The sequence below is a fragment of the Vicia villosa genome, unplaced genomic scaffold (assembly GCF_029867415.1).
Source record: "Vicia villosa cultivar HV-30 ecotype Madison, WI unplaced genomic scaffold, Vvil1.0 ctg.000746F_1_1, whole genome shotgun sequence".
NCBI classification, from domain to species: Eukaryota; Viridiplantae; Streptophyta; class Magnoliopsida; order Fabales; family Fabaceae; genus Vicia; species Vicia villosa.
Window position 1 is genome coordinate 786,430 of NW_026705335.1, and position 12,207 is coordinate 798,636.

General features: G+C 37.5%; 1 protein-coding gene across 1 annotated transcript; it reads right to left on the bottom strand.

Annotated features, from left to right (window-relative positions):
- Window positions 1-10,566: 10,566 nt before the first annotated feature.
- Window positions 10,567-12,003, bottom strand: LOC131630879 (uncharacterized). Its single transcript, XM_058901617.1, has one exon. It carries the CDS (start codon window positions 11,886-11,888, stop codon window positions 10,698-10,700), a length of 1,191 nt encoding a protein of 396 aa, XP_058757600.1. The 5' UTR covers window positions 11,889-12,003; the 3' UTR covers window positions 10,567-10,697.
- Between the last annotated feature and the right edge of the window lie 204 nt (window positions 12,004-12,207).

Here is a 12,207-nt window from a genome sequence, read left to right on the forward strand (position 1 = left end):
AAAATGAAACGGTGTCCATTGGAAGCAGTGGGCTTAATTTCTCCAATCATATCAATGCCCCACATTGCAAAAGGCCAGGGAGCAGTTAGTACATTTAGAGGAACGGGAGGCACGTGTACTTTGTCGGCGTATATCTGGCACTTGTGACAAGTTCTTGAATGGTGGTGACAGTCAGTTTCCATAGTAGACCAGTAGTAACCTGCTCTTAGAATCTTCTTGGCCATAGTATGTCCACTAGAGTGGGTCCCAAAAGTACCATCATGCATGTCTTCCATGATCTTTTCAGCTTCCTTCTTGTTCACACAACGAAGCAGGGTTGAATCATGGTTGCGCTTGTATAAAGTCCCATTGCTCAGAAAGAACTTGGATGCGAATCTTCTTAGGAATTTTTTGTCATTAATGGATGCCCCTTCAGGAGATATTGCTTTTCAGAGTAATCTTGTCTGTCAGGATAACTTTCAGTCATTAGTTGTACCCTGTGCAAGTTCTTTCTGATGCTAACATTTGAAATTATGTAGCAGAATATGTTTAATAATGAATTCATGAGATGCAATGCATACGTTTGTCTTGAGTTTTTGAAAAACCTTTAAAACAGGAAATGTAAAAAGCGCAATACTTGTAAAAACATGATATTTGTAACAACGTGATGAAATATCAACTCAGCATTTTTGGTAAACCTTAAGGAGTCAGGATACCCTTTTGGTGACAGTATGCTTTCGAACTAACCATACTTCAATTAGGACTTTCAAGGGTTGTAACGTGGCTTGGTTCACGGTTTAAGAAACAAAGGATAAAGGCTCAAATTTTTATTGTACCCACCCCTCTTCGTGATGATCTTCAGTCCTAAGCTCAGTTAATTCGACTTATGCATTCAGGTTCCAAGAGACTTTTGGATTTGCACCTTTGATAATGATGATGGTTCACAAGCAAAGAGAACTTTTGAGATGGCAGTCACTTCTTCCTTTTAGTAGTCACAACATTGTGTTGTTTAGGAATTTATTAACTTCTCTTCTTTCATTTTTGATATCCCTAACTTTTGCCTGAACTGTCTCTTTTGAACTTACAGTCAGCGGGACGCCTTGATTTTTGCCTAAGTCTTCTTTTTGATTTTTGACTTAGCAGGCTTTTCTTTGTATATATGTTTTTTCACTTTTTTTCCTTTTTTGAAAGATATTGACTGCCTCGCTTGACGATTGATGAACCATCATTGGCTTTTGACATCTCCAACATTTCTTTGATGTGTACGGATGATCGCTTGTGATTGAACCCTTTGTTGAAAGGCGTAATGAACGATTTTCTTGAAATAGAATGCACAGCCAAATTAAACTGAGAACTACCCTGCCCCAGGTTATGATCAAGGATTTCAAATTGTGCGAGAAAGAAAACTTCTACTCCTTAGGCTCAAAAGGGTTGACGAGGGATTAACATCCTTATATCTCCACTGTTTAGGAATTGAAATAATGCCTGTACATCGTCAGCATAGTCTGCTCAAAAGCATACTGTATGAGGCTGCGGTATCGTTTTCGTCATCCTCCCTCAAAAGGCTTACAGTTTTAGCAGGAGTTGAGTATCATAAAAACATATGTAAAGTAAAGACATAACTTTAAAATGAGTGATAACGAAATAAATTATTCAAGACAAACATATGCAATGCACTGATGATGATTATTAAAAATAGATAATGTCTATCATAATTCGAATGTTTACACAAACAGAATAGGAATTTGCAAACGAAAGTAAAACTAATGATTAAAAGTTTATCCTTCTAGCCATCCACATTATTAGCAGCTACATTAGGAGTCTCAGGAGAATCAAACTCGACCTCTCCAGCATCGATCATATCTTGGATTTTGTTCCTTAATGTCCAGCAGCTATTCGTATCATGACCAGGACTATCAGAGTGGTATGCACACCTCATATTGGGATTATAGCTTCGAGCAGAAGTACTAGGATTCTTAGGGGGATCCTTTAGAGTGATCAATTTTAACTTCAACAAGTGTTGTAGTGCTTGAGCTAGTGACATATTGATCTTTGTGAATTGATGTCTGGGTGTAACTTGTTTGTCTTGACGACCTTGTTGAGGCGCCGGTGTGGAGCTCAGAACTGCCCCAATAGATTGATCATGGTTTATCCTTTTCTGCCCATACACAGCATTGGAATCTGCCCTCTCATTGAAATGCTTCTTTGTAGTACCTGAGGATGTCGCTATTTGAATCTTACCACTTCGAATGCCACTCTCGACATGTTCCCCAGTCAGTATGAGGTCAGTAAAGCCAGATGAGGAGCTACCCAGTAAGTGACTATAGAACGGCCCAGTTAGCGTGCCCATGAATATGTCCACCAACTCTCTGTCATTCAAAGAAGGTCGGACTCTTCCAGCTAGATCTCTCCACTTTTGTGCGTACTCTTTGAAACTTTCTTTAGGTCCCATAGACATGCTTTGTAGTTGCATGCGAGTTGGTGCGAGATCGGAATTATATTGGTATTGCTTATAGAAGGCAACAACTTAATCTTCCCAAGTATGGATGTTGGTACTTTCCAGTTGATAGTACCATTCGAGTTGAGTTCCAGATAAGCTTTCTTGAAAGAAATGGATCCAGAGCCTCTTATCAGCAGTGTGAGGTTGAATCTTCCTTACATAAGACCTCAAGTGTAGTTTAGGACAAGAGACTCCATCATACTTAGCAAAGGCGGGAGTTTTGAATTTTGGAGGAATAACGACCCCAGGCACAAGTCCAAGCTCTTCAAAATCCATCCCAGGTACCTTCTGAATTTCCACACTTCTCAGACGCTCTTCTAACATCTTGTATTTGTCATCGGGATGTTCGCCTTCATGGTCATAGTCTTCTTCTTCTTCAGAGAGTTCGGCAGAGTCGTGGTTACTTTTTGCATCGGTTTTGATACTAGCATCATCTTGCTCATCCTCATCACTGTCTTCAGAGGTTTCAGCATCCCTGAGTTGCAAGATTGGTCTAAGCTTTTTCCCTCGAGTCTTCTTACCCTCTTTGGGAGCTTCAGCTTCTTCAACCTTTTTGAGAGGGCCTTTGAACCTTCTTCCCATATTGAGAACACCTTTAGGTTTCTTGGTCTTCTTTTCCTTCTTAGTCAGAAGGGATTTCAGCTCATCTTGCCCCTTGGACAAATTCAAAATCAAGGCTTGGAACTCAGTGTTTTGAGCTTGGAGATCCTTAACTGATTGTTCGAGATTCATGATGCTGAAATAAACAGCGAGGAAGGATGAGAAATCCATCATAGGAAACCTGTTATGCGATGTTATGAATGCAAATGAAATGTTTTCAAGGATCTTTAGGAATCTAGTTAGCAACATTAGAAAATGAGTTGGTCACGTCTTTGTTTGAAGGATTCTAAATTTTGTCTTCGAACGTCCTTCTTTGAGAATCAAGCTCACCATATCGAGTGGGTCATCGCCTCTGATTCGGGATACTTTTTGAATTTGAAAATGCATGGCTAGAGGAACATAAATCCTCTTGCCCCTCGATTGGTACTGTGTCTTTGAATTGGAAGGTATGTGGCCAGAGGAAAATAAATCCTCTTGCCCCTTGATTGGGGAATCAACCTTTGATAGAGGTACCTGAAATTGTGCGCCCTAAACCCCTAAGATCCTTGAAAGGGTCAGTTAAATCATGTTATGCTTATGATGTCATGATGTCATGAATGTTATGCGAATGCAGTTCATTAAGCATAGTGTGAGATAGTAAGGGCAAACAAGTCCTTTTAACAAAACCTGCAAGGAGCGAAGGTTAGTAGCAAACGCAAACAAGTCACACAACTCACACAAGTCACACAATTTTTGGCTTAAGGCTTGCATGGAGTCTGATCAGGTGTCCTTCCCAAGGGCATTTCTATGGATAAGGAGATTTCAGCAACGGGTTCTACCAAGTGACTCAGAATTGTCAGCCCCCTCTAAAGCACCCTCGAACATGGTAAATGCATACCACGCAATGATACTTTAGGAAGAAACCTATCTGAGCTGTAGTATCGGGTAGCGACCATAACTTGGCATGCACCAAGAATAGCCCTCCCACTACGTTCCTAAAAGCCAGGATGGGTTAAGGGTAACTAAAGGTCCTTGAGCTCCGACGCACCCAAAGATACATGCGTAAACCTCTCTCATGCAAAAGAGGTACACAATAACCAGTGGAGGCCTAACTCAAGCGTGAACTTCATTTTGACCAACCCCAAGCATGCACAAGGGGGGTCTCCATGACTATGCCACTCCTAATCTTAAGTGTTCTTGAATCCGGGAATAGGATTTGTCCTTCAATTTTCCCAAAACGCCCCTGAAAAATAAAACAAACAAAACAAACAATAGAAAACATTTAGGTGAATCCTAAGCTTTTAAGGTAACCCCTCTTTTATCGGTAAATCCCCAGCAGAGTCGCCAGTTCTGTAATACGGTGAACTGACTTTTTAATAATCGAAAATGTCGCGGTTAAGCAAGAGTCGCCACCGACTTTTATTTTATCCAAACAAATTCGGAAAGGCAAAAAGAAACAGAAAAAAAACCTTTTAAAAGAAATCTAAGTTCGGGGGGTAATTTATGCAAAGGAAGGTGTAAGGCACCCTTTGCATCCATGGTTTTCCATGGGCTCTTAATTGCTTTGCTTGCTCGTTTTCAGAAAAAGGAGATGAAAGAGATAGGGACTTTAGCTTGTGAATAAGCGTTGCCCTTTTGAAAAATTATGAGAAAGAATATAATAAAAAGGTTTGAGCATTGCAAGGCAGTTAGGGGCAATTACCTTAAACTCAGATAATAGGTCTCTTTTTGCCTTTCAGAATGAAAGGGTCTATCCTTGCCATAAGAGGGCAGGAAGCCTTTCGTTTGGAGGTAGAAGGGTCATCGAAATATCCTTTGCCATAAGACTGTCCCATGCCATAGAAAGGCAGGTAGTCTGAGGCAAGGATCAGAATAAGCCATTTTCGTAGGCAACCAGAAGATACCTCAGCCTTTTTCCGTAGGCAACATCCGAGGGTCGAGGTCATATTTGTGTATCGAAGGCAGCATCATTTAGGGTCGTATGACCATTAATATCTGAGGCAGCATGGCTGAGGTATCCTCGAATTCGAGGGACGTGGCTTATTCTGCAAAAAAACACGAAGGCAACAGGCAACAGGCAACAAGGCAACAGAGAGGTTACCCCAAAAGGGTGCGTGTGTGCAACGATCACGTGATTATGTTCAGATATTTATCTTTTAATTAGTTATTCTAATTCAGTTTAAATTTGCACTCCCTAAATTACTAACCACGCAGTATATAAAGCAATAAAGGGAAGGGGGAAAATGAAACCAGCGGAGGAGAGGGGATTTGTAACCAGCGGATCCCTTAATAGGGTTTGACATAAGTAATAATAAAAATAAAAAAGAAGAAAGATTTAGGGTTACCAATGACGTAGCTTTGGCATTTGACAAACCCTGAAAGAAAGAAAAAAATGGCAAACAAAAGAGGGTGAGTGCATTATCGGTTCGGGGACAATTAGGGTTAACCTTAATAAAATAAAAGATAAATAAATTAATAATGAATGATAAATAATACTTAGCTTTGATTTGGATTTGATCTGATATGGTTAGAGTCGGAGGAAACCTCGGAGGTAACCCTGAAAAGACAAGGCAGAAAGAGAGGGTGAATGCAAGGCAAACCCTAATATCAAAATAATTTAGATATAATTTAAATTAAATGAAATTAATTTACTTAACTTTGAAATTTGTGGAAGGCGCGCCTTCGGGAGAATCCTGTTGCTAACCCTGATGAAACACAGAAAAGAAAACCAATCAGTGTATTATCAATCCTGGTTGAGATTCAAATCGAGTATAATGATGAATTGATTTAATTAATTATTGGTCTCGCGACCTAATTAATTAAATCAGGTTCAGAAAATTAAATCGAGCGCAAAATTGTATCTACGAAATTTTTGAAATTTAAATGGAGTAATTATGACTTTTTTAAAGACTTAAATATGAATTAAATAAAAATAATAAGTATTAAATGAATGTGTAATTAAAAGAATATATAAATATAATAAATAAATAAATATTATAATATATATATGTATAAAAGAAGTTTAGAATAAAAGAAAATAAATAGTTTATTATCAATTAGAAAAAGAAAATATCGAAAATGATATATATATGCATATATAAAAACAAATTATATGATTAAAAAATAAAAAAAAAAACAATTGTTATGCAATTAAAAAGAAAAAAAAATTGGAACTTATCGTTTGTGATCCAGTGCTGCTCATGCGCGTGGGTTCATGGTGCACCTGCGTTGCCTGGAGCGTTGGATCTGGAGGAAGCATGATCTGATGGCTGATGGATGAGGGTGTATCACGCGTACGTAAGCCAAGAAGCACAGGATCTGCTTCATTCAAAACTCAAAACGCGCGCGCGAATGGTCCAACGAGCGAGCGACGCGTCATCGTCTTCATCCCTGGGATTTCTGAAAACGCGTTTTTTACAGCGCTTATTTGCAGATGCGTTGTAAAAGCTCCACCTTCCATACCTGTCATTTACGAATACCACCAAAACAACAAAAAAATGTTTCGCGACCTACCTATTAGGATCGTCCAAGTCCCCTGATCCCAAATATATCATTAATTTTCACTAATTTTGCTTCAATCAAAAAGCCCTAATTCAAAAAGCTAAGAACCCTAATACGGCAAACCGAGGCAATCGTTCATAACAATGCAATTAAACATCCAGGATCAATCAGAACATCACGATAAACATGAATATGCATTCAGAATTCAATTAAAATGCATAGAATGATGTAATTGAGTTTAATAAAATAACGGCAAACCGTGAGCTTCTGGCAACGATTCCGAGGGCTGCGATCTTGGAGAACGATGGAGAATCCTTCAATGATACCTCAGGAATGTATTTGGAACCCTTAAATGGCTTGAATCGAACTCCTCTTCAGAAACCGATTTTGAGTTTTCTTTGATTTTTGGAAGCTTGGCAAGGCACTTGAGACTGCAAATTTTCGTCCCCTAATGTTCTGAATTGCTTCACTACTTATAGTAGTTCAAATTAGGTCACTTAAACAGAGGAAAATCTCTTTGAATCCAATCTTTGTGATCTTGGAAATTTTGGAAAATATCTTGAAAATATGTTTCTTATTCAAGCCAATCTTTGATCCAATCTTTCTAATTTAGGGGTGCACGAAATCTGGTCTATCTTAGAGAATATTTGATGATCAAATAAGACCTAAATCATCCTTTTCACAAAATATTTGATTTTTAATAATATATTTGATTTTAATCCTTAAAAAATAGATTAAAAATTCATAATAAATCAAATAAATCATATAATTTCGTGGGAAAAAGATTATCGGTTCTAAATGAATTATGGATCAAGATTGCATCAAAGTTACTTAGGCCCATTTGCAAAATATTTGGATTTCTTCACATATTTCCATCCAAAATAGCCTAGCTTTAACAAGGTCTATCTCCCTCAATTTTTGAGGTATGGAAGTGTTCTAAGATATTTTGGAAACCTTAGAGAGTCCTCTAACCAATATCTTTGGTCTCACATCAAAATCTTTTTCCATTCTTATTTTATGTCCTTTTGAAAAACATGTCTTTTTGTTGACTTTTGAAAGGGACCTATAATGTATGAAGCCATATTTCTTAAACCATTGACCTGTGAGCTTTGATTCTTGGACCATTGGATAGAGGAATGAATTCTCTTCAAAATGAGCTTTGGTGGGAATTTTTCTGATGAAGTATGAATATTTGGTGAATTTTCAAAGTTTGGTTGACTTTTTCAGTTCATGCCCAAAATAGTAACTTTTGACTTTTGACTTTTCTGATCTCTTCTTGCATCATCATGATCAACCCTTGATCAAATGATGATTTTAGGGTTATGAGGATGTTGTTGACCAAATATCTTGAGTTTTGACTATATATTGACTTGAAAAGACTGTTTTGCCCTTGAGAGTCGACTGTTGACCTAATCAGGATTTGAGGGACTAAATTTGCTCTGTTTGACTTGAAACTTTATATGGATATACTTTGGGATGTTGGTGAACCTATGGAACCACCTTGAGCCATTGATTCAATGATTTTCCATTGAATTAATCAAACCCTAGTTCAGAGCTTTTGTATAGGAGAGTGTGTTTTGGAGCTTTGTCTTTTGATTTGGTTTTATGTATGAAAAATAGCATGGGCAAATTTTGGGTATGACAGATGCTATGAGTTAAAGGCTGTGAGAAGGGACTATTGTGATATTCCATGTGATTTGAATAAAAGAATGAAGAACAATCAATGTCGAGAAGAAAAACACTTCTCATATAACATATAGAGAACTCTTGTATCATAATGAACTCTTGTAGGAGTGTTCACAATGCGATTTGGACGGTTTTGACGTAAAAAATCATCCAAACCACAAGAGAAAAAAGTGTGCGGTTCGGTTTGGTTCTATTGGCGTTTAGAGATAAAACCAAATCAAACCAAATTAGACCAATGTGGTTTGGGTTGGTTCAGTCGGTTCGGGTTTTTTATAAAATATATATTAAGCTATACATACACATATGATGACAACATAACTTTGTATTTAGTCTTTTATGTGTTATCAAATAACAACAAAACTCATCATATTTAGACAACAACTTTTCATTTAATATACAAAAATAAGATTAGATAAAAGTATAAAAATATATATAAAATAGTAGCAAAAAACAATAGAAAAAAACATTATAATGAAATAGAAAAAAAAAGAGTGAAAGATTAGAGAAGAGGAAAAAGAAAGAGAAAAATAAGAGATATTAGAGAATAAGAGGAGCATTGAAAACGTAATTGGAAGAAAGAACTTAAGAGATGAGAGACTAGAGAAGAATATGTGATATGTACTTGAAAAGAAGATGAGAAGAAGGCGCGATACCGCTAGGCGAGATTTGAGAAGACTTAAACTAAAACCTTAAGTGTGAGGAAGGGAAAATAATTCATAATCGTAAGGATAAGGCGTAATAGATTTGAGTTTGGATTGGATGTGGGTTAAGTGAATATTGGTTGTAATATAATATGGTTTGGTTAAGTTTGGTTTGTAAATTACAAACCGCAAACCAATCCGAACCGCGAGGTTTTGCTAAAAAATGACTCAAACACATTCAAATCAAATGCGATTTTTTGCGGTTTCTATTTGGTTTTGTTCGGTTTTGCGGTTTGTATTGGACCGATTTGGTTTTGAACATCCCTAAAATCTTGTACCAATTTTATCATGGCATGTCTTATGATGTGTTTCTCTTATTATAATATTATTTGTTAGCCTTTAAAAAAAACAGAGAGAAAATGAATTCAAGAATATGAAAATTAAAAAAAAAAAATATCATTCATTTATGTATTTACAAGTATATCTAGTAAACACTAGAGAAAAGACAAGATTGTTAACAACATTCATACTTACTAGTAGTTAGTTGTTATCATCTACTCCCTCTTTTTCTCATATACAAACAACAAGAAAAATATCAATAATCACAAATAATAGCAAAAAAAATTCTACGACTATTATGTTTAATGTAATTATTCAAAATTTACCCCTAATTTTGTCAAATTCACATGCTTTCAACCGTTTTCAAAACAAAAGTAAGGATTAAATTGTAAAAATGTGTGACTTAAATGGACTTAAATTATTTTTTGAAAGAGTGAACTTTTTTCATTTGTGCTTAAATAATAAACCGGAGTGAGTAACTATCAAGAACTAATTTCTACTACCAAATACTTAACTTGTGAAGCAAGTTAACCGATTGATATTTTGATTTTAATTAAAGACCAAAGACCGTTTAATAGTTTAACAAATTGATAAGTTAGACAAAATAAAGTGTCCATTTATTCTAATCCTTTGATCACGTTAGCATTTCCAACAAAAATTATTTTCGGTTCAACAATATGCTTTTAGCTGCCTGCAAACCCATACACATTACACACAGATATCGCATGCATATCCTACTATCCTTTTCCAAATTCCAATGAAATCGATCATCATATAATAAGTTGAAAAAATCACGTATCACTGCCATATGCCATCGAAATATGAAATTATGCTGAAAAGAATCTCTGTTTTTCCTTTCCTTTTCCTACAAACAAACACTCATGCCGTGCGCTTCTCATTTTCTCATTCCCTTCTATCAACCGCTGCTAAACGACACTTACGATCTGTTTAGCTGGTAGCAAAACGACGACAACTGCATTTCCTACCCTGGCATAATATGATAATAATACCATGCTGTGCTGTCCTACACCTTAGTTCTGATTCCTAATTGGAGGCTCACCTTTCAAGTTTCAATTAAATGTGTACACATACATTCACACGTGCACCTGATCACTTAGAAAGTAGAGCCATATCACTCAAACAATTCATCATAAAATAATTGAAATAGGAAGCTCGATTGATGGCAGTGCAATGTGCAATGATATGGATACAAAGACTCAGATTCAAACTAACATAATTTACATAAACAGTATCTATAAGCAATGAGAAAAAATTGATCATTTATTATGAACCTACTATGATTTTGTAGTATATAAAAGGGATAGGATGGTCATAAACATGTAAAATTAAACCTTTTTAAACTATTTTGTGCACTTTGTTTCCTACTACAACGCGTTACCCAAATTCCTTGTTGTTTTAACCCAAAAGCAAAACCTGATATCTTAAAAATTAAAGTGAAACGGAAAAATTGTTTATGACCGGGAAACTGACTGAGCCAGTTTCTCAATTTTTTCCACAAGTTCAGGTGATAGCTTCTTTACCGGTTTCCTTTCCTTTTCAGGTCGAAAATCAAATCCCAAAGCTTCAGTTACCTCTTCGGAGCTCCACCCAGCCTTTCGGAGCGAATCAGAAAACCGATCCGCTTTCAATAACAAAGCATCCAACACCGCTTGATTATCCAACATCACCATTTCTCCTTCAAAAAATCCACATGCCGAAACCTGAACCATTTCGGTTATATCCGGTTCGCTCCACCCACCTAATCTCAAAACCGACCCGATTTTTTCTATGTATTCAACCACCCAACCCGGAGTTTCAGACCGTGCATGATTAATATCAAAAAACCGCTCCGGCGATGATACCGATGACAAAGAGTTCCGCCGGCGACGATCTGTGGCGGCTTCTGTCCAGAACTCCACCCACCTAGGCATCCTCCCTCCGTCGAGGCTCCTCCGAGAGAAAGCCGTTGAAGAACCCGCGGATTTCTCGCTAACGGACCTCTGTTTCATGAGAATCTTCGGATCGGATTCGGAGCTTCGAAAGAGAGACTCCCGTTGAAAGAAATCAGAGAGATCAAAACCACAACAGAAGATCCTATTCTCGTCGACGTAGAAAACAGGATTCCCGGCGAGTGAAGGATTAGAAGGAATGTAACAATGGTTGAAAATAGGAATCAGTAACGGAGCTTTCTTCAAAGCATTTCTCGCAACTCGCAATGCTTTTTCAGGCTCTGAAGGTCTTAATCCCCAAGATTTCGACCAGAACGCGTTCCGTGCAATCTGAAAAGAAATAGCGGCGATCGGAAGGTCTAACGAGGCGCGGAGACGGAGGCGAGCGGAGGTAGATCGCCAGTCAGGGAATCCAGGTCCGACAGGCATACCGGCGGCGAGAATTGCACGAAGGTCCGGCGGAAAAACAAAACCAAACTCCGCCTCTGCTCGTGCGAACTCAGCGTCGGAGAGACCATGTTGCACTTCTACGCCGGAGTTATGGAGCTGTGTTATGACCTTATCAACCACAGAAGAAAATGAGAATAAACCGTTACGTTCTGGGAAAGAGGAGGAGGATGAGGAGGAAGATGAAGCGGCTCGGGCTGATAAACGTCTTAGACCGGCTATGTGAGCCGGGTTTAAACCGGTCATTCTCCGGTCTACATCGACCATTGTGATGAAATTGAGAATGATATGAGGTAGTGGTAGTTTGTGTGTATGAGGGGAAGGTGAAGTGGAAGGGAGCGTTTTTTTTTGGAGGTAGAGAAACAGAGACAGAGAAGGACTTTAGCTTGTACACGAACTTCTTGATTTATAGCACCAAAAAGTATGGACCCCACTTTTGATTTATTTTGTTTCTTTTATTATTTTCCTCATCTGCCCCTACTCATTTTATAATGCAGTAAATTAAAGGCTTTCCCTTATAGTGGTACTTTGTATTTTGATGCACGAAAATGTTCCACAGCAATATTTTAAATGTAAACTTATAAAT